This window comes from Eriocheir sinensis, chromosome 33 (assembly GCF_024679095.1).
Source record: "Eriocheir sinensis breed Jianghai 21 chromosome 33, ASM2467909v1, whole genome shotgun sequence".
NCBI classification, from domain to species: Eukaryota; Metazoa; Arthropoda; class Malacostraca; order Decapoda; family Varunidae; genus Eriocheir; species Eriocheir sinensis.
In genome coordinates this window covers 14931904-14958539 of record NC_066541.1, presented here as the reverse complement: position 1 = coordinate 14958539, position 26636 = coordinate 14931904, and the positions used below count along the sequence as shown (strand labels likewise).

The following is a 26636-nucleotide window of genomic DNA, read 5'->3' as shown; positions in this document are numbered from 1 at the left end:
CATCTTATAATAAAGTCTCGTGTTTTGTGAAGAGGTCAGGACGGGAAGGGTAGCGGGAACAAAGGTGAAGGAGAGATCTTTCAACACGGGGCGGGAAAGGGGACAGAGGAGGAAGGAGGAGGATGGCGCTGGAGGATAAAAAGGAAAGAGTCTTGTGCGTCCAGTGAAGTGGTGAGGCAGGAAGGGAGGCAGGAAGGGAGGCAGGAAAGAGAGAGTAGAGGAGTTCTATCTACGGAGGCAGGTAAGGGGAAGGAAAAAGATAGTAAAAGGGGAGAAATAGGTGAGAAAAGAGAGAGAGAGAGAGAGAGAGAGAGAGAGAGAGAGAGAGAGAGAGAGAGAGAGAGAGAGAGAGAGAGAGAGAGAGAGAGAGAGAGAGAGAGAGAGAGAGAGAGAGAGAGAGAGAGAGTAAAAGGGGAACAGGTGAGAAAAGAGAAAGAGGCGAGGAGAGCAAGTGAAACGGAGAGGAAAAAAAGTGAAGTAGGTTAGCGGACTGGAGAGCAACACGCGATAGGGAGGAAGGAAGACAGGTAAGGAGGAGAGGAAATAGCCCGCGAGAGGGAGGAAGACAGAGGAGGGAAGCATGGAGATAAAAACGGCAAGGCAAGGGAGAAATGGAGGGATGGAAACTCGCGCAGGATTAAGGAAGAAAAGAAGGAAGGAAAGAAAAGAGGGAAGAAAACAGAGGGGGGAAGCAAGAGGAGGAAAAAAATGGGAAGGAGGAAAAGGAGGAGGGAAATCAGCTCAACAAGGGAGGGAAGGAGAGGAAAAAGTCAAAGGAAGGGAGGGATGGAGGGAAGGAAACCAGCGACACATAAAAGAAGGAAGATAAGAAGGGAGGAAGGAAGGAGGAAAGGAGGGAAATCAGGTCTACAAGGGAAGGAAGGAGAGGAAAAAGGTAAATGAAGGGAAGGATGGAGGGAAGGAAACCAGCGAGGCATTAAGGAAGGAAGATAAGAAAGAAGGAAGGAAGGAGGAAAGGAGGGAAATCAGGACTACAAGGGAGGGAAAGAACAAGGGAAGGAAGGAAACCAGCCCACAGAGAAGGAGGACAAGGAGAGAAAAAAAGATAAAGGAAGGCAGAGATGGAGGAGATAAAAAAACCGTGAGACAATGAGGAAGGAAGGAGGAAAAAAGGTAAGGAGGGAAATCAGGTCTACAAGGGAAGGAAGGAGGGAAAGAGCCCTGTGATTAGGCCTTAATAAGAAATTTGAAGCGTTTAGTCTCGGAGCCTCGCACAACTAGCCGGGTGATTAGGCGCGTAAAGAACACAATTTTCACCTATTACCAAAATGAGAATGAGGAGGAGGGTGGAAACGAGGCTGAAAATGAGAACCGAGTGACTAAATGACCTGAATCCTGATAGCCAAGATTCTTATTGACTTGTCGGCGAATGAAAGAATAGAAGAGCCAATTTTTAAACTCCTATTACGAAAACAAGAATGAGGATGAGACTGAAATCGAGGTTGAAAAAAAGATGGAGTGATTAAGTAACGAAAGACTCTCTGGAGATCCTCACAGACATCTCAGCTAAAAGAAGAAAATATAAAAACACGCAATTTAATCTATCGGGGAGGCGGTGGACGAGTGGTTGCCGTGCGGGCGTGGTGAGTCCGAAGACCTTGCGTGCACTATAGTGGAACCAAATTGTCGAGTCCGTTTTGGCGTTGGCTCCCGCGGGTCTATTTCTCCCCTCTGCTCTGCCTCACAGTCCTAACACCTATTATTTTTCCTCTCATATGTTACCTATAGCTTACATATGAGAGGAAGAGATAGGTGTTGGACCGTGTGGCAGAGCAGAGGGGAGGAAAGGACCCACGGGAGCCTACGCCAGACCGGCCTTGACATATCTGGAAGAGTTCGAGTCCCCACCGAAACACACTGATTTTCCAAGTCATCGCCGAGTGGAGGAAGATTACCCACATGCTGTCCAGATCTTCAATCAACCTTAACTTAAGCGATTTCGGTCAAGAAGAGCACCGGGGGGCAGCAAGGGCCTAGTAAGAGTTATACATCACGGCAGACACTATAAATAAAATTAACCTGCTCCAATAATGAGCTGGGGCCGTCTATAAGCCCCCTAAAGAATGCAGCATATAAAAAAATGGAAAGATGCTAAGAGTGGATATGAAGATAGAATGACTAAATAACCAAACATTATTGCCATGGAGATTCTTGGAGACTTCTCAGCTAAAAGAAAAATTAAGAAAACACAATTTCCATCTATCACGGGAAATGGAAATGAGGAAAAAGAATGAATTTGAGGTTAAAGATGACGGGGACGAATCAACAACAACATAACAAACAGCCCAGAGATTTTTGATAGCTCAGGTTTTCATAGACGGAAGAGACTTTCCAGCGAAGGCGAGGAAGGTTTAGAAATAAGAAAAGTCTGCAAACTCCCACTATAAATAACGCCGCGCTGAAGAAAAGACGATGATGAAGAGGAAAAAGTTAAGGTTCGCGAAGTAAATAACTCAGGATTTTAAAAGAGTGAAAAGGAGCGCGCGGGAAGGCGAATAAATGAAAGAGAAAAACACCGCCATGAAGGAGATAACTCAAAGGCTGAAGGCGAGAGGAGGAGGAGAAGGACAGGAAGAGAGAAAAGAGAGAAGAGAAGAGTCAACTTATAGTGGAAAAGAAGGGAAACGACTGAGAAGAGAAGAGCGGAGAAGAGAGCAAGCGTATGGAGAGAAGAGAAAAGACAGAGAAGAAAAGAGAAGAGTCAACTTATCATGGAGAGAAAAGACAGAAAAGAGAGAAAAGAGAAAAGACAAGAGAAGAGAGAAAAGAAGATAATCAACTTACCATTTCGCTCAGAGGTGCACGAAGGAGAGTGGAAAAGTGAAGGGAAATTAAATACGAAAGATAAAAATGATGAGGGTGATAAAGAAAAGGACACGAGGGAAAGAGAAAATGCGAGGAAAATTGAATTAAAAGATAAAAAAAGAGGGAGGAGGAGGATGAGGAAGATATGAAGAAAGGACAAGACGGTAAATGGAAAAGTGAAGGTAATTTAATGTCAAAAGGAAAAAAAGGAGGAGGAGGAGGAGGAGGAGGAGGAGGATGCTATGAGAAAATGGCACGTTAGAGAGTGGAAAATTTAAGGTAATTATAAAAGGAAGGAGAAAACGAAGAAAAAATGTCAAAAAAGTGAATGAAATGAAAACTAAAGAAAATTAAATAAAGGGAAAATATGGAGGAAGGGGAAAATGATACGAAGAACAGTGAAATGGAGAAAAAAAATTTATATATAAGGAAGGAAAACAAGAGAAAAATTATGGCACTAAAACTGGAGGAATACGTGAAGTGGAAAAATGAGGGAAATAGAATGAGGGAAAAAGGAAGGGGAAGATAAGAGGGAAGGAAAGAGAAAGTCATGACAAAAAAAAAGTGAAAAATAGAAAATAGAAAAAAGAAGGAAATCATTTAAGGGGAAAAAGAGGAAAAGATAAAACTAATACATAAAACAAATGGAGGAAAGTAGAACAATCTTATCACGGTCACACACAATCCAACACTCATTTCACACTTGCGGGGGGAGGGGGGATGCATGTGGGAAAGACAGGGAGGGGAGGGAGAGAGGGAGAAGAGAGGGAGGAGAAGGGAGAGGGAGGAGAAGGGAGAGGGGGAGAAGATAAAAGAGAAAAACGCAACGACACTAAGAGATGACCCCTCGACTTAATTTCCTGGAAGAGAATGAAAAGAAAGTGACTGTCTTGGAGGTCAAATATGCCTTCAAACATTTCCTACAAAGGGTTTTACGTCTCCTTACTTTCATTCTCACTCCTCCTCCTCCTCCTCCTCCTCCTCTGTCTGTGTTCTCTTCACCCTCCTCCTCCTCCTCCTCCTCCTCCTCTTGCTACCCAGAGCCCAAGGGAGAGAACGAGCTGGCGAGAAATTGTAAGAAGCAAGAATTACGAACAGCAAGGATTTCTTTCTGTCTTTTCCAGCGTCCATGAAAAAAAGAAGTCCCTGTAAAAGTCTGAGGCAATATGTTGATTCTGACAGCCGTGTTTGGGGTGGGTTGGGGGGGGAGGGGGTCCTTAGCGCCTCGACCCCTCCCTCCTCCCTCACTTCCCTATCCGTCGCCCGCATCCCTAATCCCTTTCCTTTTCCTCAAGTCAAGTAGTCATTGCGTAAATCAAGTGAAGTTGGCTCAGAATTCGATCAAAAGTTGGCTCAGAATCGAGGTCAAAGCAGGGAGGGGGAGGGAGTCAGATAAAACTGGGTCAAATTTGGGTTAGAATGAGGTCAAAGAAGAGTCCAACGTCGGGTCGTGAATCAGGTCGATTTGGGTCACGTCGGGGGAAAGTTAAGTCGGAGTCGTTGCATCAGAATTGGGTCAGACTGGTCGAAATTGGGTGAGACTGGTCGAAATTGGGTCAGACTGGTCGAAATTGGGTCAGAGTCGGGTCAGCACTTGGTCACTCAGATAAAACTGGGTCAAAAGAGGATCGGAATTGGGTCACAGTCGAATTAAAGTGACTCAGAGGAGGCTCAGAAATTGGGTCACGGCCGGATCAGAATAGGATCACACTCGAATCAAACTGGGTCACTCGGATCAAACTGGGTCATGGCCGAATCAGAATTGGGACACTCGGCTCAAGTCTAATTAAAAGTCAAGAGAGGTCGGGTCAACTTAAAAGAAGTAAAAAAAAAGAAGTAAAAAAAAACGGAGTAAAGAAGCCTACGAGATCAAGGGCGGGAGTAGTTAACGATGCACAGAGTAAACACGCTTTTAAAGGAGAGCCATGAAAGCAGCGTTAACTTTCTGATCCTCGAGTTGAATTTTGTTATCTTACGCCAAAGGAAGGAGGCCGAGGATGAGACCAGCAGAAAGCAAAAAGACCAAGGATAAAAGGAAATAAAAAATAATCGCAACACGCAACGAACGCAGAGTGAACGCAGAGAGAGGCCAAAGGAAGGAGGCCGAGGATGAGACCAGCAGAAAGAAAAAACACTAAGGATAAAAGCAAATAAAAAAAATCACATCACGCAACGAACGCAGAGTGAACGCAGATAAAGATACTGAAAATAATAATCAATTCTGGCTATCGATGCGTTTTGATAGATTATGAAAGATGCAAAGGAAATTAATCTAATGTATGGACGAATGATCACACAACACACATTCATGACATCTGAGAAAAGTGTAAGTATAAGATCTTGCATATACAGAGTCGCAAATTCAAGGAATATTTCACACACAAGAAAACGTTGAAGTCTAAACCGTAAAAGCACACACCTAACATCGTCTAATAATATTCAAAGTCGTCCACTACAGCTCTTGGTTAAACAGACGCTTTCAAGTGACATAAACTGCGTAAAAAAAGTGAGCATCAGGGCCACTATTTCCCCGCACGGCACTTTTTAAACTTTCCCGCAATTGAGCGCCAAAAGGGAGAGTCGTGCTGCTGAGGAGACAAGAGCTGAAATTTCACATTGGCGCTGACTTTATTACACGCGCGGCGCCCTCAGAATCACCGCCTCAAAGGGAATGAGTACCCGAGGCTGGCGTGTACTGGGAGTTAGCTGAATTACCCCTACCACCACCACCACCACCACCTCTACTACCACCGCTACCGCCCCCATCTCGGTCCCTACCACTGTCACTACCACGATCTGCAACACCGCCGCCGCTACCACCACCGCTATCGCCACCACCACCACCACCACCACCACCATTACAGCCACCACCACCACTACCACCGTCCACAATCTCCATCGTAACCACCACCACCCACCTCCACTGTATCACATTATCGGCGTAGCAAAAGGCTGATCATGCTTTGGAAGTTTAGAATAGTGGCATAAGACAACTTTGGCAGCATAGTCATGATCATTAATAAGTAAATGTTTCAGTCAGGACCATTAACACGAACAACAACAATTCCAACGACAGCAATAGTAATCACACTTCAACTACAGCCACGTCTACTACCACAAAAAAATTACTACTACTACTACTACTACTACTACTATTACTACAACTAATAATAATAATACTAACACTATCCTAACTTTCATTTTTTGCACCATCACCACCACCACCATCACCATCACCACTACCCCCACCATCACCATCACTGCCAAACATGTATTGCCAGCTCAGCGAAACTTCCTGTGTGACTTGTTGGAAGCACTGTTGCATGCACTCCTCACTCATTCCTCTGTGTTGACCGTATACACTTAGACATTAATGAGAGAGAGAGAGAGAGAGAGAGAGAGAGAGAGAGAGAGAGAGAGAGAGAGAGAGAGAGAGAGAGAGAGAGAGAGAGAGAGAGAGAGAAAAGCGAATATTATGCCATGAAATAGGAAAGAAAAACATAGGAAGGAGAACAAAGGGTTGGAATGAGATAGCGAGATGGAGGAAACAAATTAAGAGCAAGAGAGAGAGAGAGAGAGAGAGAGAGAGAGAGAGAGAGAGAGAGAGAGAGAGAGAGAAACACACATACACACACAAACACATACACACACACGCCGCACTCCCACACATATACGCCCATTCAACTCCCCGCCCCCCTTCCATCCCCCTCCCACCCACACATACACGTCGGCCCACGCCAAGGCTCCCCGCGAACACGGAAAACTAAGCTACAAAGGTGGAGCAACGGCGCGCAAAGTAGTGACGGCGAGGAGGGAAAACTGGTCCTTAAAGTGGCCTGAGCGAGGGGCGTACCGGTGTAATGGGCGGCGGCGCGGCGGCGGGCGGGGGCGGCGCGGTGCTGTGGAGGGGGTGCTGGGGGGTGGGGGGGGGTGATGGGCAGGTGTTTGCAGTGGCTCCTATGTTTGTGGAGGGAGGCGCTGCGGCAGTCATTTACCTCCTTTGCGCGCTGTTTAACTTTTTTTTTTTACTTTCGTGTTTTTCGTGGGGTTTTTTTTAGTATTTTGGGGGTTTTCGGATTCGTGTTGCTGCGGGTTTCCTGGTTTTATTTTTTGCTTGCTTCCGTGTTCGTTAGTTTCTTTTGTTTATTTATCTTTATTTTTGGATTCGTGTCGTGGGGTTTTTCTTTTCCATCCTTCCGTGTTCGTTTGTAGTCTGATATTTCTTTCTCTATCTTTTTTTTCTGTTTCTCTGTTTGTATCTTTCTCTGCCTCTCTCAGTTTTCGTCTGTGTCTGTCTCTGTCTTTCTCTGTCTCTCTGCTTCTCCTCCTTGTATTTCCTCTTTCTCCTGATCTTCCTCCTCCTCCATCTCCACTTTCTCCTCCTCGTGTTTCCCTCTCATCATCATCCTCAGCATCCTTCGTTTCCTGTTTTCTTTTCTATTATTTTTGCGTCTCCTCTTCCCACTCCTTCTCCAGGTTTCCTTCCTTCCTCTCTTTTTCCTCCAGTTCTTGCGCTGTCTCTCCCCAAGTCTTTCCATCTTTTTCCACCTCCGTTTCCACTTCCTCTAACTTTTATCCCTCTTTCTTTGTTCCTTTCTTTCCCTCTCGTTCTTACAGCATCTCTCACTACAAGTCTTTCTCCTTCATCCATTTCTACCTGTCGCTCCTTCCTCCTCTTCCTTCTATTACATTTTCTATCTCGTTTTCTATTATATCCATTTCCTCTCTTTCGCTCTCTTATACCATCTCCCTCTCTTATCCTTTTCTGCCTCTCACTCCTTCCTCTTCTTCCATCAACTATACTTTATATCTCATTCTCCTCTACATCTATCCTCTCTTCCATCAACTCCTATATGACACCGTTTACACCATCTCTAAGTCTTCATCTCTTATCCTTTTCTACGTTCCATTTCTTCCTCCTCTTTCTTCAACTAGGCTCCCTCCCTCATTATCTTCTGCATCCACTTTCTCTTCGTTTCCTCTCCTCCCCCAGCTCCTACGTGACACCGTTTAGAGCAGGCGGCCAGACGGGGAAAGCTGCGCTAGTGAGATTTCCCCTCGGCCCAAGCCTCCGCCGTCTCCAGAGCCGCTAAACATCCTCGGATTTAGATTGTCCGTCCGGACGTGGGAAGAAAAAGGGTATACACAGCAGGTTTCCACGCCGCAAAAGCAGAAAGCTGTTGGTTAGCGCTCGTCAGTCCCTCCTTTTAGTAGTTTGCCATTCTCTTTGTGCAGCGAGGAAAACAAATTATAAAAGCAAGAGCAAACTTCCCTCCCGGCCGGCCTGAAAGCATGCAGGTAAAACAGGTTAAAGAAACAAGTGAGCAGCTCCTGTAATCAGACTCGGACTCGGCTCGACTGACTGCAGCGGGAACGTGTTTAAGCGACACAAAGGAACGCATTCACGCCGCCGGGAATATGGCAAAGTTAATGGAGAGAGAGAGAGAGAGAGAGAGAGAGAGAGAGAGAGAGAGAGAGAGAGAGAGAGAGAGAGAGAGAGAGAGAGAGAGAGAGAGAGAGAGAGAGAGAGAGAGAGAGAGAGAGAGAGAGAGAGAGAGAGCGAGAGCGAGCGAGAGAGAGAGAGAGAGAGAGAGGGGAAGAGTGAGTAAACAGACACATGTCGAGTTTGAGATTTAATTAAAGGACCGAAAGTCACACACACAACACACATACGCACACGCACACGCACTCACACACACAAACACAAACAAACACACAGAATGACGGATGGTGGTGTTTTCCTTTTAACCTTTCAATCATACTAAATAAACATTCATATGGAACAGCAAAGCATCTAGCAAAGAATAAAAAGTAAGTATAATGCCGTAGCGGAAATTACAATATACGCGAGTCACCCCTGTGGACGGAAAATGAACGAATATATACTTTCAAAAATAAATATCACTCAGAATTACTCACTGCCTACGCTTTTGCATTATTTTATCAATTTTCTGGTTATGCAAGTTTTCATATTTCCAGCAAGTCATCGAGCACAAAAACACTACAGAAGAAGGAATGAGCTAAGAATAAGTATTTTGACCACTTCCCCACCTACTCTAGAAATAGTTATCCACCTATCCATCCACCTCAAGAAACGTTTATCCATCTACCCACCCTCAAGAAAACGTTTGCCCACCTACCCATCATATCTAAGAATAAACGTTTCCCGCACCCCCCCACTCAGTCAACAGGAGAAATACACGTTTGCCCACCTACCCTCCCACCACAAGGATAATTTACCCACCTATCCACCTTCAGGAAAACGTTTGCCCACCTACCCATCATATCTAAGAATAAACGTTTCCCGCACCCCCCCACTCAGTCAACAGGAGAAATACACGTTTGCCCACCTACCCTCCCACCACAAGGATCATTTACCCACCTATCCACCCTCAGGAAAACGTTTACCCACCTACCCATCATATCAAAGAATAAACATTTCCCGCACCTCCCCATTCACTCAACAGGAGGAATACACGTTTGCCCGCCTACCCTCCAACCACAAGGAACATTTACCCACCTATCCAACCTCAGGAAAACGTTTACCCACCTATTTTCCCACCTATCCATCCACCCTCAAGGAAACGTTTACCCACCTCAAAGAATAAGCGTTTCCCCACTCAGTCACGAGGAGAAATACACATTTGTCCACCTTTCCCAGCCAGCAAACGAGCCTCTCACTCCGCCACGCCACAAATGCTGCTAGGCGGAGCGAGGTCACGTCAGGAGCGGCAAGAGAAAAACATCGGGAAATAAAAATGTTGAATTCAGCAGAAAACGTTTTCGAGACAACGTGCGCCAAATAAAAATAAAAAAAGGAGTATGTAAATTAAACGTTTAACTCCGACTCCGAAAACAGTTTGAGACTTTGAGAATGAAATGCCTCGTGTTGCTGCAGTTCGTTAGGAGAATATTAATGATGATAATTTGGGAAGCTGGGTAGTAGTAGTAGTAGTAGCAGTAGTAGTAGTAGTAGTAGAGATAGCAGTAATAATAGTGGAGTTCCGGCTTCTCTTTTTCTTCTCTTTTTTTCTCTTATTTACGGCCGGACGCAGCGGAGCGGTCCCACTATCATATTCAAGTTAACAGGAAAAATAATGCGAGTGTGTTCAGTCTCGAGAAACGCAATTAAACCCGCGAGACATTGCATTAAGATAAGATTCTAAGCTGAAGGATACTTATTCAGGAACCTTGTCTTTGTCGAGAGAGAGAGCGAGAGGGAGAGAGGAGGAGCAAGAGGAGGAACTCACCCTTCAAAGACCATCACTCCACGTACTCTAGAAACCACTCCTAACTTCTCCTCCTCCTCCTCCTCTTCCTTGTCCCACTCCTCCTTTACTCCCTTCATATTAATCCTCAAGCCCCCATTGCCATCCAGGCCGTGTATCTATATTTTCCGGCTGGCTACATTATCACGTACATCAATAACAGGGCTACAAAGGACGCGTAGAGCTGGAGATAATGGAACTGGATGCTGCTGAGGATATCGTTCTGTATGCGGAGAGCGTTTCAATGCCCCCACCCACCACTGACTCCCTGCCTTCTTCCCTCCCTTCCCGCTGGCTTCTTCTTCTTCTCGTTCTCCTCCTCCTCCTCCTCCTCTCCCTCGTCGCCCTTCTCTCCTCTCCTCTTCTGACTCAGACTCCTCTTCCTCCTATATCACGCTCCTCCTTCCGCCTACTCTTCCTCTTATTATAATTCCCCCCCTCTTCCTCCTCCTCCTCCTCCTCTTATATTCCCCTTATCTGGCTTCTCCTCCTCCTCCTCCTCCTCCTCCTCCTCCTACACATATACTTTCCTTCTCCGTCGCCTCTTCCTCCTCCTCCTCCTCCTCCTCCTCCTCCTCCTCCTCCTGCTACTACTGGTCTATATTTTTTTCCTTCTCTCTCCTCACGTCTCTTGCTCCTCCTCCTCCTCCTCCTCCTCCTCCTCCTCCTCCTCCTCCTCCTCCTCCTCCTCCTCGCCTCTATTTTTACTTTCTATTTGCCGTGTTTTTTTAGTGTCTTTCTTGAACGTTTTTCGTGAGATGAGGGTTCAGGAAGGGAGTTAAAATATATCCCTCCCTGCTCTCCCTCTCCTTCTCCCTCTCTCTCCCTTTCCTCCTTATCTCTCCCTTTCTCTCTCTCTCTCTCCCTCTTTCTCTCAGCATCCCAATCGTCAGCTAGCTCAGACCGGGAGATAAATATGCTTGGTGAACACGACTGCCTTGAATACGAAAAAAAAAAAAAAATAAAGGAGCTCCTCCAAAAATGAAGGATGAACTAACGCGTTTCAGAAGGGACTGGAGCGAAAACGAGATGAGGCGAGGTTGTGTGGGTGGTGGTGATGCTGGTGGTGGTGGTGGTGATGCTGGTGGTGGTGGTGGTGATGCTGGTGGTGGTGGTGGTGGTGGTGCTGGTGGTGGTACGTCACTTCTGCTCCTAATCTTATCCTCCTTTCTCTTCATCTTCCTTCCTCCTTCTTGTCTTCCTTTTTTCTCCTCCATCGCCTCCTTTACGTCTTCATGCATCATCTCCATTTTTTTCCTCCTCCTCCTCCTCCTCCTCCTCCTCCTCTTCCTCTTCTTCCTCTTCTTCCTTCCCCTTGCACTCCATCCTCTTGCCGTACTCTCTCCTCTCTAATCTTTCTTTTTCTCTCCTCTTCTTCCTCCTCCTCCTTCTCTTCTTCCTTCCCTTGCACTCCATCCTTTTACCGTACTCTCTCCCCTCTCATCCTCCTCTCCTCTCCTCTTTTCTCCTCTCCCCTCCTCCCTGATCCCTTCCTCCCCATCCTGTCAACTGGTCAAAGTCGCCCCCTCTCTCCCTCCTCCTTCTCCTTCCTTTCTTCCTTTTTTTTCTTTTTCCTCCCTCCTTCCTCTCTCCTTCTTTCTGTTCCTTAAGTGCAGGTCAGCTAAGACTCTCCACGTCCTCTTTTTGGCCTTTTCTCCTCCTCCTCCTCCTCCTCCTCCTCCTCCACCCCCAACTAATCCTAATCCCCTCCGTCTTCTGGTTCTCAGTGCCTTCCTGATTCTTTTCCTTACACAACTTTACCTTTCTTTACCTCCTCCTCCTCTTCCTCTTCCTTGTCCTCCTCCTCCTCCTCTTCCTCCTCCTCTTCCTCCTCCTCCTCCTCCTCCTCCTCCTCTTCCTCTTCCTCTTCCTCCTCCTCCTCCTCCTATTCCAATAATTATCTTTCTATTCATCTTTCTGCTCTTCCCATTCATCCTTCTAGCATTCCTTCTATTCTTCCTTCTTATACCTCCTCCTCCTCCTCCTCCTCTTCTTCTTCCTCCTCCTATTCCATTTATCTATTATCCCTCTCTCTCCTCTTTCCCTTTCTCCTGTTCTTCCTTCTCTCCTCCTTCCTTCTCTTCACCTTCCTCCTCCTATTCCTCCTACATCTTATACCTCCCCTTCCTCCCCCTCCTCCTCCTCTTCCTCCTGATGGGTTATTGGACGTCAGGCTAATCCTCGTTCGTGATTAGTCGGATGTTCCATGACGTCACACACTTGCCTTCTGCCTTGCCGGACGGGAGCTTGGGACCCAACTTAAGGCCTCGATGTCGGCATTCTTAGACGCTTCCAACTCTCACATCAACTATTTCCAAAGGCCAGAAAGAGGATCAGTCAGGTTCTAATAAGTGGTATTTTAAGTTCGTGGTACAGAAGAAGGGTCAGACTACCTCCACGGTCATGAAACTACCCCTGGAAATGTCTTGAACGCCTATGAAAGCCTTGTGAAATCTGTGTACTACATCAACTGTTTCCAAAGTCAAAAAAGGAGATCGGTCGTGTTCTAATGAGCGGTATTTTAGGTTCGTGGTACAGAAGAAGGGTCAAACTACCTCCAGGGTCATGAAACTAACCTTGGAAATGCCCGAAACTGCTACGAAAGCCTTGTTAAACGTGTGTAGCATTCTTGGGCGCTGCAGATTTTAATAATAACACCTCTAGACCAACCTACGTTCTTAAGACCAAAGCGGAGATCAGTCCGGTTCTAATGAGTGGTATTTTAGGTTCATGTCGCAGAAGAAGGGTCTGACTACCTCCAGGGTCATTAAACTACCCTTGGAAATGCCTTGAACTCCTACGAAAGCTTTGTGAAATGTGTGTACTTGGGCGCCGAAAGAATATGGCACTAGATCCAACCTACGCCCCATTTTCTGCCGTCACTCAAGGTCGCACTCCCATTTTCTCTTAATATTTTAAAGGAAGGGGGACGTAAGGAAGTGCCTGGTAAATTAATGTTCGCGCTCTATCTATGTCTCTCTCCCTTTTTTATCTTCTTGAAAGGGATATTAAATTGCGCTACGTCCTAAACTGAAGCTCATATTAACTTCTTTAAAGGGGATGCTACGATAAAAGAAAATAATAAACTGAGCTGCGAGTCTTATTATTAACGAAAGAATATTACGATTTTTTTCCCGCACAAATATTTCAAGGTCTCGGCATTCCTTAAACATGCAAGAAGTTATCGGGGGGGTTGTTTTCTAATCAAGGGCAGACTTATTTCATGTTTTCGTAACGGGAGGGAAAGTAAAGCTAATAAGTAGTAGATTAAAGTTGATATTATGTTCATTTTTCTTTCATCATTTATTCAAAGCTTCAGCGTTTCTTAACAGGCATAAGCTCACACAAGGGAGTTCGCTTTTTCATCCTGTTCATACCACTTTATATCCACTTAAAAGGGGAAACTAAAGCATGAAAGTAAAGTGAACGAGCGGTAGATTCAAGGCGATATTATATTCATTTTTTCTTTCATTATTTATCGAGGGTTTCGGCATTTCTTAAGACATTTTTTTTACAACAAAGAAGACAGCTCAAGGGCACACAAAAAAGGAAACAATAATATAAAAAAAAAAGCCCGCTACTCGCTGTCCCTAAAAAGAATCAAGAGAGGTGGCCGAAAGAGGGGTCAAATATAACTCATTACTCATATACAGGAAATTCGCTTCTTTTTTCATCCTGTTCAAGCCATTCCTTATCCACTTACAAGCAGAAACGAAAGCTGGATTATCTTAAATTAAAAAGCGTCTATATTTCATCCACTTTCAAGCACACACATGGACTTCACATATATTTATCCTGTTCACGCTAGTTCACATCCACTTAAAAGAAGGAACGAAAACTGGATTATCTTGAATTAAAAAGCGTCTATATTTCAACCACTTTCAAGCACACACATGGACCTCACATATATTTATCCTGTTCACGCTAGTTCACATCCACGAGAAAAAAACGAAAGCAGGATTACGTTAAATGAAAGCGCCGTCTGCATTGCCCCCACTTCCTGCGATAAATTTCCAGGCCTTCCTACTCGTTAACACGTGGAAAGTACTCGAGACTTTCATGAATAGCACGGCTGGCTTCTTTCTGGCCTCGGGGGGATACTGAAATAACTGCGCGGTACATTAACCCTCGCATTCCTCAGCTTCCTTCCGCGTTAATAATTCAGTAACCCCGAGCCCGCTAAGGCGTACCAAGTGTTCTCGCGCTCACGGACCCGTTTTCTGATGATGCTGGAGTTTCTCGGTACTCTTTCTGAATTAGATCTTGCTATACTAAAACTAGAAGACTCGGGTTAGAACTAAGAGGTGTACAAAGTGATTCGTGTTCCCAATCTTGTTTTCTGATGATGCTAGCGTTTCCCGGTACTCTTTCCCCCTCGCTGCGGAGAATACTGAATTAGATCTTGCTATATTAAAACTGTAAGACTCGGGATGGAACTAAGAGATGTACAAAGTGATTCGTGTTACCAATCTTGTTTTCTGATGATGCTAGCGTTTCCCGGTACTCTTTCCCCCTCGCTGCGGAGAATACTGAATTAGATCTTGCTATATTAAAACTGGAAGACTCGGGACAGAACTAAGAGATGTACAAAGTGATTCGTGTTCCCAATCTTGTTTTCTGATGATGCTAGCGTTTCCCGGTACTCTTTCCCCCTCGCTGCGGAGAATACTGAATTAGACCTTACAATATTAAAACTATAGGGGACTCAGGATGGAAGTGGAAAAGGTATATGAAGTGTTTTTGATTATAGTGTGTTGTGGGTACTCTTTTTATCCCCTTGCTGCGGAGAATACTAAATTAGATCTTGCTATATTAAAACTAGAGAACTCAGGATAGAGGTCGAAAAGGTATACTAACTGTTCCTGATTATAGTGCGTCCTGGGTAGTACTCTTTTCCGTACGCTGCGCAGAATACTAAATTAGACCTTGCTATATTAAAACTGGGTCAGAATAGAACTCAAAAAAGGTGCGCCGAGTATTCTAGTTCTCACGACCTCGTTTTCTGATCATACAAGCGTGTCTGGGTACTCATTTCCCCTTCGCTGCGGAGAATACTAAATTAGGTCGAGCAATATTAAAACCGGGTCAGGACAGAACTAAAGGAAAGGTTCATAAGTGTTTTCGCGTTCACGACTCCAGTGTTCTTATTATATCAACGTGTCCTGGGTACTCTTTCCCCCTCGCTGCGGAGAATAAACTAAGTTAGGTCGAGCAATATTAAAACTGGGTCAGGACAGAACTAAAGGAAAGGTTCATAAGTGTTTTCGCGTTCCCGACTCCAGTGTTTTTATTATATTAACGTGTCCTGGGTACTCTTTCCCCCTCGCTGCGGAGAATATACTAAATTAGGTCGAGCAATATTAAAACTGGGTCAGGATAGAACTCATAAAAAAGGTGCAGTAAGTGTTATCGCATTCACGACCCCAATGCTTTTATTTCTCGAGCCTTGGATACACTTCTTTTTTTCCTCCTCTCCGCAGCAGCAGCAAGAAAAATAAATAAAAAAAACTCCTAAATTAAAGCCCGAGTATTCAGGTTATTACACGCATGAATAACCTGAGTGTCTTCGGCCTCGTTAACATGCGGAGGGTATTCAGAAAATCCTTGTCACTAGCGGGGGAAAAAGACGGGACGGGCAGGCGGGCAGAGGTATGGAATGCGGGCTACATTAATCAAACCGGGGGCTGCATGGGATCCGCGGGGCCGGGCGAGCATCTAGTTGAATTAATTCCGCTCTTCTCTCGGCCTGCACAAGCCTTTTAGCGCCCAGGGAAAGATTTACATTCCGCCCCCGTCGCCCGCCGCCGCTCCGCTCGCTTCAAAGGGATTCTCATCGCCCGCGTCTGATTAGGCAAACTTCTTTCTCTGGGACCCCGCGGTTGGTCGGTCATTCCTCCGTGCGGGCGGTAATAGCAGGTGTCTTTTGGGTCTGTTTCTGGCACGTGTCTCGCCGGGTTGTCAGGGTACGATCAGCGACTTGATGAGCGCTCTTGAAACTATTATTACGTATACCATTGTTCGAGTTTCCCAAGAATAGTGTTTGATTCCTGATACGAGAAGTTGTAGTATTCGAAGTCGTATTTGATTCCTGATACGAGAAGTTGTAGTATCCGAGGTCGTATTTGATTCCTGATGCGAGAAATAGTAGAATCAGTAGCATCCGATATAGTAATTGATTCCTTTATACGAGTAGTTGTGTTTGAAGTAGTGTTTGATTTCTGATACGAGAAGTTGTAGTATCCGAAGTCGTATTTGATTCCACATACGAGAATTGGAGGAGCACAGAGTAATTAGTGACTGTACCCCCATTCCATTATCCTCGACGTTCCTTTGTTTTTCCACACTTGCTCACGTATGCGTTTAACTCCTTGAATACCTAATCAGTCTAACGTAGTATTTCAGCATGTATAAAATTTTCCTCATCGGCGAAACTGTCACAAAAAATATTAAGTTAAACCCGAATACGTGATTTAAAAGCATCTAACAATCTCATAGTTTTTTTCCCTTCGTCTCCCGAGATACATATATACATACCTGCATGGAGGAGAAAATAATCAGTCTAATTTATCCTTTCGACAATTATAACACCTTTGCAATAGTCTTTTTCCTTCTTTCTTTTTATCTGCTTCATGGGGACATTAATAATTGCACCAGCCTCCGCCTCTGCCATCCTTCCACCTCGCCGGAGACTTGTATCTGAATAATCGATCTAATTAATTCTTTCGCCAATTATTACGCGCTTTGTCCCTGCCATTGCTACCTGCGTCACAACATTTTTATTTATTTTTTTGCAATAATTTCGTCACTCCAGTTCATCTCTCTTCCGCCTGACCAGAGGAAAACGTACGCTCGACTTAATGGGTTTAATTTATGCTGCCAATACGATCGTGACGGGCCTGGTTAGCAAGGAGGAAAATAATCAACGCAAGCGACAATATTTGCTGAGGAAATATTTCGCGTCGCCTCAGTGAAACGCCCAATACAATGACTGTCGCTTGGGACTTCGCAATAGCGTTCACCCCCCCCCCCCCCTCTCCCTCTCGCTCTTCTTCTCTCCCTCCTCCTCCTTTCTCTCTCCTCTCTTTCCTTCCTCACCACTTCCCCCTCGTCTTTCTTCTCTCCCTCCTCCATTCTCTCTCCCTTCTTTCCTTTTCCCTTCCACTTTCACTCCCCCCTTGTCATTCTTCTCTCCTTCCTCCTTCCTTCTATCTCCTCTTTTCCCTTCCTCCTCCCGCATCTCTCCTCCACTTCCTTCCCTCCTTTCTCTCCTCTCTTCCTTTACTCCTCCTCCCTCCTCACCATTTTCTCCCTCCTCCCTTCCCTCTCTCCCCTTCCTCCTCCCTCTCTCCCTCACTCACTTTTTAAAACTCTCGTCTCGTTGTGGAAAGAGAGAGAAAACGGGCTCGGTTTAGATTACCAGGTTTTGATCTACGTAATTGGAACGCAAAGAAAAAAACCGTTAATATCATGACATTTATCAGAGTTACGATGACATTTTGCCGGCCGTGGAGGCGACCGTAAATATTATGTTTATTAATAGTGAAGTTTCGGTAGCGCGCTGCATTTATATACATTGATAAGACACAATTAAGAGAAAATGGGACTATCGTGACATTTATCAGAGTTACGATGACATTTTCCTGACACTCAATGTTTATGGTGATAGGGTATACGAGGCTACATTTAGGCAAACACACTGCTAAAGTACCTACACCATTTACAGCATTTACAGCATTTACAGTGTACTAATCCTTCCTGTGTGTGTGTGTGTGTGTGTGTGTGTGTGTGTTCTCCTCGCCCACAGACAAACGAGGCAGTCATGTGGAGGAAGCAGAGTCGCATGCTGTTCCTGCTGCTGCTGCTGCTGCTGCTGACCGCCTCCACCCCGACCAGCGGTGAGTGCTGACGCTCTGACTGTGTTGTGCTTATTGCTGCTGCCGCTTTGGTGGCTATAACACACACACACACACACACACACACACACTCACATACATACATACATATATACATATATACATACATACATACATACACTCTCTCTCTCTCTCTCTCTCACACACACACACACACACACACACACACACACACACACACACACACACACACACACGTGAGTGCCCCTAACCACCGAATGACCCGTCTCTCCCTCCAGGCGGGCGGACGGGCGAGGGAGATGCAATCAATACCGGGCAAGGCGAGGAGCCGCCCCCGCCCCAAGGCCGCGGTGGACCACTGCCGGTCACGCCCCTCCCCGCCCGAACCGAGTCCCCGCGGGCCATTGTGACGCAGGGCAGGGCACAGCCCCAGGGCACGGCGCCCAGTCTGCCCAGCGCCTCGCAGTCTTCCACTTCACTGCAATTCTTCCAGTCGTCTTCCTCCCACCACACCCGCGTGGGCGCCACCAAAGACCCAGCATCCCAGGGGCTGCCGCAGGACTCACTTGCGTCCTCTACAACACCCACGGGGGCACCCCAGGGGCACACAGAGAAGGGGGGTCCACTGAACCTCCCACCCTCATCCCCACTACCCCCACGGAGGCCGCTGAGGCCCGACCCTCCGCCCTCCACGCCGCCACCCACACCCTCCGCTGAGGCCCCCCTGACACTCCCCGTCCCGCAGAGAATATCTCAGCCGCTCCAGGAAGCCTCGAACGGTCGCCGGAAACACCGACGAGTGTTCAAGGCCGCCGCCGGTGTCACCTCAGGCGGCCGAGGGCGCCGCCCCCCCAGCCCTCAAAGAGACACTCCCGGGGTGCCTGGCCTGGCTTCCGGTACCTCCAGTGAGGAGGCTGAAGGCGAGGTGCCCCGTGAACGGTACGAGTCTTTGTGGAAGGCCGAGGACGAGAGGCACGCGGGGCCTGGGGAGGACTTGTCTGGGGACACAAACGAGTCCCCGGCCGGGACTTTGAAGGAGACGGGACTGTGGAGCACCACAGAGCGTCCTGCCCCAACCTCGCCCTCTCCCCCACTCTCACCCTCAAAGGATAATCGACACGAGGAACAGGCAGGAGGTTTTACCAGTGAATGGGTGTTGAAGGGCGAGTCAATAGAGGAAGCCTCGGAGGAGTTCGTTGATACCCAATCAATGGGGGGCGGGGGGGAGGGTGGGGGGCACGGCGGCAGCCCGGAGGACACTGATCACCAGGAAATGACTCCCTTTCCCGGAGATTCGACTGAAGGCGTGAACGACACCAGGGCGGCAGCGGCTCCCCCGGTGGACCTGGACACCCTGGAGCTGGAGCTGGCGGGCAAGGAGGAGGAGGCCACCAGCGACCTGCTGCTGGCTATCTCCATCCTGCAGCACCACTTCGTCCCCGACGGACCCACCGACCAGTCCCTCAACTCCACCGAGGGGGTGGGCGGCAAACTCAGATTTACCACCAAGTCTGCCCGCGGCAGGGGTCGTCCGACCCTCCCGCCTCGACGGAAAGCCGACAAATTCAACGTTGAAATATTTGACGCGCTGTCCCCAGAGTCTGAGGAGTTCGTGGGGCAGGTGGAGGAGGAGCCAACGCAGTCGGCACCCCCCGAGCACCAGCAGGTGAACCCGATCAGCAGAACACCGGGAGAGGCGTCGCAGTACCGCTGGTTCGTGCTGGTGCTGGACGGGAACTGCTCCGTCATCAAGCAGCGCATGACTGCCTTCGTCACCTTCCTGAAGGCGGCGCTGTCCTCCAAACTCTCAGTGGACTACGACGACGTGCTCGTGCCGTCAGTGTTCTGCGACAAAACCTTCATGGTCAACATCAGCCTCGACACATTCAAGAACCCGGATGTGGAGCGGCGGCTACGCACCCTGGCGGAGGCCAACACCACGCTGCTGGAGATCTCTCAGGAGATCTTCTACCTAGAAAAGATCCTCACCAAGCGGTCAGCGGAGGAGACTCAGCACGTGGCGGCGGCGGTGAAGAAGCCAGACGACATGGAATTGGTGATCTACATCGCCGTGGGCTGCATGTGTGCGTTCATCCTTCTGTCGGTGGTGGTGGTGGTGCTGATCCGCGTGTGTCGCCAGGACGGGGACCACCTCGACCTGGGCAAACCGCACCTCCACCACGTCATTCCCCGCACCCTCGACTTCCCCATCCGGCGGCCCAACGTCATCTACTCCCAAAGGTAACGACCCTGCCCAGGTGAGCCTCGCGGCCTCCGGCGCCGGCACCCCCAGCCTCCGCCGTGCTCCCTTACCAGCTCGAGATTGTAATGAGCTGACTGTGTCTGCCTGTCTTGGCTCGTCTCTCTCTCTCTCTCTCTCTCTCTCTCTCTCTCTCTCTCTCTCTCTCTCTCTCTCTCTCTCTCTCTCTCTCTCTCTCTCTCAAGTAGATCAATAAGCTTTCAGTCCCCCCCCCCTAAAAAGCACCAATACCAAAGCACCGAACAGATCAATAGGCTTACCACAAGACAAAAACGTTAATACCGACAGGCCGGCACAGGGACGAGGCCCTAACGAGACTCACTGATGATATATAACATTTTCCATCCTTGCCATGCCGCTCCGCTCCGCTCACTCCATTTCTCTCCCTCTTTCCCCGCATGACTCACAGGTTCAGCCAAGCCCTGACGCCCGGGAAATGCGGAAGACATATGGAAGAAGAGGCGCCCGCAGGAGGTGGCGGAGGAGTGGGGGGCGTGGCAGTGGTGGCCGTAGGAGGCGCAGGACGTGGCTCCTATCTCAGGTTAGAGCCAAGACGGAAACGAATGCAATGCCAGTACGACCGCGGCCTCCAGAGTCAGAGCCATCTTTCCCCGGCAACACAGAGGCCATTTAAGCTTGTGTGCGCTTCACGTTTAATGCAAGAGCAATATGGGGTTCTTGCTGGGTCATTTCCCCCTTAAGCTAAGTCTCTCCTCCCTCCTTCTCCCCCTCTCGCTCTCTCTCACGACCTTCCTCTCCCGCAGATACGACCCTGAGATCGGAGGCTGCGGGGGCGACGTGTACAGCATCGGAGCCATGACCGACGACCCCTACCACGACAGACGCGCCCTCGTCCCCGCCAGGAAGCGAATCACACACATACCAGGCGAGGACGTCATCTTAGAGGAGGACCTGATAGAAGAGGAGGAGGAAGATGACGAGGATGATGAAGATGACGACGATGATGAGGATATAGAGGTAGATGATGATGAAGTCGAGGAGGAGGTAGTGGAGGACTTGAGGAGGCGAAGAAGGAGGCAGCGCAGTCTAGCAGAGGACGAAGCTGAGATCCTTGGGGAAGAGTTGGAGGAGGAGCAAAGGAGGGCACACGCAGCTGCTTCGAGGGACGCCATACGACCCATCAGCTCGGGAGGTTCAAAAGGCATCGTCAGGGCAGTTCTGGGAAAGGGGCGGAGGGCGGCGGGGGAGGTGTGCAGGGCTAGAGGGGCGGGGCTGGGGGCTTCGGGGGGGCAGCGAGGCGTGTTTTCGGGCCTAGACAATCCATGTTATAACAGATGATGCGACTCTCACGCTTCCCTTGTGAGGACGAGCTCGCCGCCCCCGCCCTCCCCAGTCACTGAAGCTATGTAAGGCGGGGGGCACTGCTGTCTCTATCTATCTATCTATCTGTGTATCTCTGTGTATCTATCTCTCTCGTATTCCGCCCCTGCACTCAATTCTTCCGGCTGATACTTTGAAAAATGCGACTGCAGTTTATTTCTTGCGAGTTCCCCCTTGTCTCCCCCCCCCTCTCTCTCTCTCTCTCTCTCTCTCTCTGGCACCGTTTCTCGTTTCCCGCCACTTTTGTAACACCGCTTAACTTTTTATTCGCCAGTCTCGTGTCGCTTCGTTGTCGTTTTATTCGTCTCATTAAAAACTGCATCCAGATATTAGCTCAGACCTTCGTCGCTCCGAGTATATATATAAATAATATATAAAAAAAGTCATGTTAAAAAAAAGTTAAAAAATTAAATATAATGTTACACTCAACAGTCCGCTTGTTATCGACGCTAATGACATTTTTACTGATGGAGGCTCTTTTTTCATATAAGACTTGCCGTGTATGTGCGTATGTGTGTATGTGCGTGGGTGTGTACGTGTGTGTGTGTGTGTGTGTGTGTGTGTGTGTGTGTGTGTGTGTGTTCAGTCAGTGTACACAGTGTTAAACGGTATTTGCTTTGCTCCTTTCACCTCTCTCTCACTCTTTCTTTCTTTCTCTCTAATCTCTCTCCCTCATCTCTTTCCCTTTACTTTATCTCCCTTATCTCTCTCCTCATTCCTCTCTCTCTCTCTCTCTCTCTCTCTCTCTCTCTCTCTCTCTCTCTCTCTCTCTCTCTCTCTCTCTCTCTCTCTCTCTCTCTCTCTCTCTCTCTCTCTCTCTCTCTCTCTTTCGCATCATGCCATTTACTGGAACACTATTGAATAAAAGATCTAAGACTCACATCACAATACTCTTCCAGGAAAAAACAACGTATCGAAAACAACATGAATACTTCGATAACAACAATAAGACCAATAGGAATAATGATAAGTAATAAGAAAGGTACAGAACACACCTTCGCTCACCTGTCACTGGCATGAAGAACGAGACTTGTGGAGATGAGGAGAGGTGACCAATGGGATGCTGCTTCTTCACTTCACTTTCCTTCGCTTTTGTTTATATGCGTGTGTGTGTGTGTGTGTGTGTGTGTGTGTGTGTGTGTGTGTGTGTGTGTGTGTGTGTGTTTTCCTTCCCTTCTCTCCGCCTTCACTATCTTCCGTCCCTTGCGCCGTAGTTACGTTTTCAAAGACTATTATATTACCGTAAACACGAACGGGTCCACCACGGCACCCGGAGGCAAGCTCGACAATGTCCTTAATACTACGCAAACAGTCACTCCTCTTGCTCTTGCTCTTGCTCTTGTGTTCTTCTGTTTGTCTCTCACTCGCTCGCTATCGCTACTCTACTCTTCGGTGATTCGTCGCGCTGAGGATGTGCAAATATTGACACGTTGCACTTCCGAGTTTGAATACCATCGATTTGTTGATTTAGATTGTTTCGTGATTAGTAAACCTCTCTCTCTCTCTCTCTCTCTCTCTCTCTCTCTCTCTCTCTCTCTCTCTCTCTCTCTCTCTCGCTATATCACTTTCACTAACGCTCTTTCTATCGCTCTCGCTCTATCGGGCTCTCGCTCTATCGGGCTCTCGCTCTTTCGGTCTCTCGCTCTTTCGGTCTCTCGCTCTTTCGGTCTCTCGCTCTTTCGGTCTCTCGCTCTTTCGGTCTCTCGCTCTTTCGGTCTCTCGCTCTTTCGGTCTCTCGCTCTATCGGTCTCTCGCTCTATCGGTCTCTCGCTCTATCGGTCTCTCGTTCTATCGGTCTCTCGTTCTATCGGTCTCTCGTTCTATCGGTCTCTCTCGCTTTCGTTCTCTTTTCCGCTTTTGAATTTGTCGTCCCAATATCTAATGTTTATCATATCATTTTATTTACTTGTATGGTTTCAACACTTCATCTGGTTCCAAAAGTAGTTATCGCTGTGCTGTTCTCTTGCTATTTATTCCTCTCTTTTCCCTTTTGAATTTGTAGTCCCGAAATCTGATCAGTTTATAATATTAGTTTCTTTACTGATACGCATTCAACACTTCATCATGTTCCAAACGGAGAAGGTATCGCTGTTGTTGCTGGCGCTGAAGGAGAGATGAATGTTCGTTTTAGGCGTGTCAAATTTTCACGGGTTAACAAAATTCGGCCCCTTCAAAATTTATCACCAGCGCCGCCCCTTGCAGCATCCCTCGCTCCATAATTATTCGAGTTGAGGCGAATTCTAGACTAAACTATTTTTCTTTCCCCTTAATGGACGAGGCTCCGGTGCAATAGAGGCGAGGGGGGAACGGGGGCGGGGGAGGAGGCGTAATTCTCTCCCGGAGCAAGCAGCAGTCCCTCCCCTCCCCCCCCCCCTCCTCCCCGTCTCACACACACACACACACACACACACACACACACACACACAACGTCCTCTCTCCCAGCTCCCAGGAACACACGAGTTATGGTTCTCCTTTGTTTTTCCTTTTTTTTTTTTCTTTAATCAAGGCCGTCGCTTTATTAAACTATTATATTGCTGCGTTTCGCGGATATTTGAAAGTTTAATTATTCAAACTCAGATTTTTTTTAAGCTCCCAACTCTTGCCAGCTGAGGAAGGGAGGGAGGGAGAGGAAGAGAGGGAATGAATGGAGAGAGGGCAAGGGAGGAGAGGAGAGCAAGTGAAATGAGCAAGAGGAGGAGGAGAGGGAGAGAGGAGGGGAAGAGGAGGAGGGGGAGGGGGAGAGAGGAGGAGGAGGAGGAGGGGGGAGGGAAACGGGAGGTGGGAGGCGAGGCACGGGAAATTTTAACTGTCTACCCCTGAATTAAAGAACTCGACAGCATTCACTGAGCGGGTAGGTTTCATCACGTTTTTAACCACTGGGCTGAGCATCCTGCCAACACACATACACACACACACGCGCGCACGGGGCGGTACGGTTCACCGGGTAATTAACACACGCCAAGCAGTCCCTTTGTCCTCGTCCAATTCGCGGAGAGACCCACACACACCGCGTCCTGGTGATGCTAATAGATTGACGCTCCTCTCCTCTTCATCCCCCACCTCCTCCTCCCCCAACCCCCGGTGACTCGACACTTGAACCCGACTGCTTCGAAACACTCCCGCCTTTTCCTCCTCCTCCTTTGCTCCGCTCCGAAGTTTCGAGCCCCAACTAATGAAGTAAGATTTCGTAAGCCAAGAAAATAAATCAAAGTGAATGATCAAGATATGCATTCGGTTCCATCAGCGTGAGGGTAAATTACGGTAAACACATCGATTCGAATCATGTAATAAAAGGATTCTGATTGTCTTTATCCGTGATGAGTTAATGGTTGTAATAGTCCTTAGCCTGCTTCCAGTGATGCCAAAACACTGCATCTTGAGCGTAGCCACGAGTACGAATCAATACTTGCCAAAGACTCGTACATCTTTGTGGTGTGTGCTTGGGAAAGTCTTCTTTTTCTAACTGAATGTTACTGTAAGGTGTAAGAAAGAAAACTACTTTGCTATATCACAAAAAATGGATTATTTTCACCCGTAACTACTCTAGAACGTGATCAGCATTGCTCATGAGTGTCATATAGGCGCCGTATAGTGTCCGTTATTTTCTATCTGCTAGAACGTAAACGATGATGCTGATGTCTGTCCTAGCATTAACAGCGGTGGTATCGTCTAACATAGCTGATATAAGTATGTGTACTGCGTACCGTCGACATGAAAGAAGTATTATGGTTACTCGATATGTATCTTATGTTTTTTAGACGATACATGTTTCCCAGGCTTTGAGTCGATATTTTTAGCTTCCATCTCTATCACTACGTCTCTGTGTTCATTGACTTAGATTTCCCTACGTGCTGTGTCCTGTATCTTTGGTTATAGAGACAATGGATGATTTTCAGTTAGTATGTGCAATATTTTATCGGTTATTGAGACAATGGATGATTTTCGGTAAGTATGTGCAATATTTTACAAGTTTTGAGTTCTTGCTTCAGTCTCAGTGAATCGCAGCATCTTTTTTAATCTACTTCGCTATGTATTACGAACTGTCGATATGAGAAAGTATTATAGTAACTAATTTATAATTCTTAGAGACAATATACGTCTTCCTGTTATGTATATTATTTTCGTTCCGTATAACATTTGTACGCCTAGATAGCCACAATAAAGAGGAGACAATAACATACATTCGCCAGTTATGTATCGGTGTGTTTTCCTTAAGTTACAGCATTTGTACGCATAGCTAACTCACCACGAGAGAAATAAATGATACGCATATTTAAGTATAAGAGCCTTTTTCCGCTTAGCTGGGTACAAACTCTATCATGTGTATATTCAAGTCACAGCGACGAGACACGAACATTGATTGACACTCCTTCACTATAGACACGGGCAAACCTCGTACATCACAGGCACCGTTATCACACTATAAGGGCCAGTTTCTCACAATACAGCAAGTTCGTATAAGCTCTCCAACCGAACACAAACCAAAAACGACCAAAATTCCTTGTATGGTGTTTGGCTTCCATATAAAAAAGAGGAAATTTTAGAATGCCCCACACAAGAAATCAATCTCTTTAGTATCTGGCATCAAATATAAATAACGGATTACTGCGGAGAAGATTGAAGTTTGGGTTGGGTAGCTGACGATGACTCGGTGTTGCATTGTCAAACTGGCCCTTAACTCACCTTATATACATTCACTACTCACTCTCTTTATATACACTTTCACTCAATATACCAATACACTTTTATTCGTTAGAAACACAGTAATGCCTATGCTCTGGTGTCATACTTCGCTCGCTCGCGCAGTAATACAAATACAGCGTTATATAATTATGATATAGTGACGATTACTCTGTGTTATCCGTCGCTGCTAGGCTATTTAATGCAACTGTTTTCTCTCTCTCTCTCTCTCTCTCTCTCTCTCTCTCTCTCTCTCTCATTTCATCGCCCTAATTGTCGGCATTATTGTGTTCTCGGCGCCTCGTTCATTATTATTTCGCTTCCAGAAGAGCGCACAATCAGTGTAAGGGATTCGGTCATTCGCGTGCGTGAAATTGCCGATATAGA

The 26636-nt window shown here is 47.2% G+C and overlaps 2 protein-coding genes across 3 annotated transcripts in view; one reads left to right on the top strand and one right to left on the bottom strand.

Annotated features, from left to right (window-relative positions):
- Positions 1-22335, top strand: part of LOC127006778 (uncharacterized) — a 46962-nt gene extending 24627 nt beyond the window's left edge. The window contains exons 3-6 of the mRNA XM_050877091.1: positions 17899-17989; positions 18247-20209; positions 20638-20769; positions 20993-22335. Coding sequence (XP_050733048.1) covers positions 17914-17989; positions 18247-20209; positions 20638-20769; positions 20993-21527 — 2706 coding nt within the window. The 5' untranslated portion in view covers positions 17899-17913 and the 3' untranslated portion in view covers positions 21528-22335. The remainder of the gene's footprint in view (positions 1-17898; positions 17990-18246; positions 20210-20637; positions 20770-20992) is intronic.
- Positions 1-26636, bottom strand: part of LOC127006779 (uncharacterized) — a 143185-nt gene that overhangs the window by 113421 nt on the left and 3128 nt on the right. Inside the window, exon 1 of one of the 2 annotated variants that reach the window (XM_050877092.1) lies at positions 22575-22717. The exons of the other annotated variant lie outside the window; for it this stretch is intronic. The gene's annotated coding sequence lies outside the window, so the exon portion shown is untranslated. Of the gene's footprint in view, positions 1-22574; positions 22718-26636 lie in introns of those variants that run through there. 2 annotated transcript variants of the gene reach the window in all.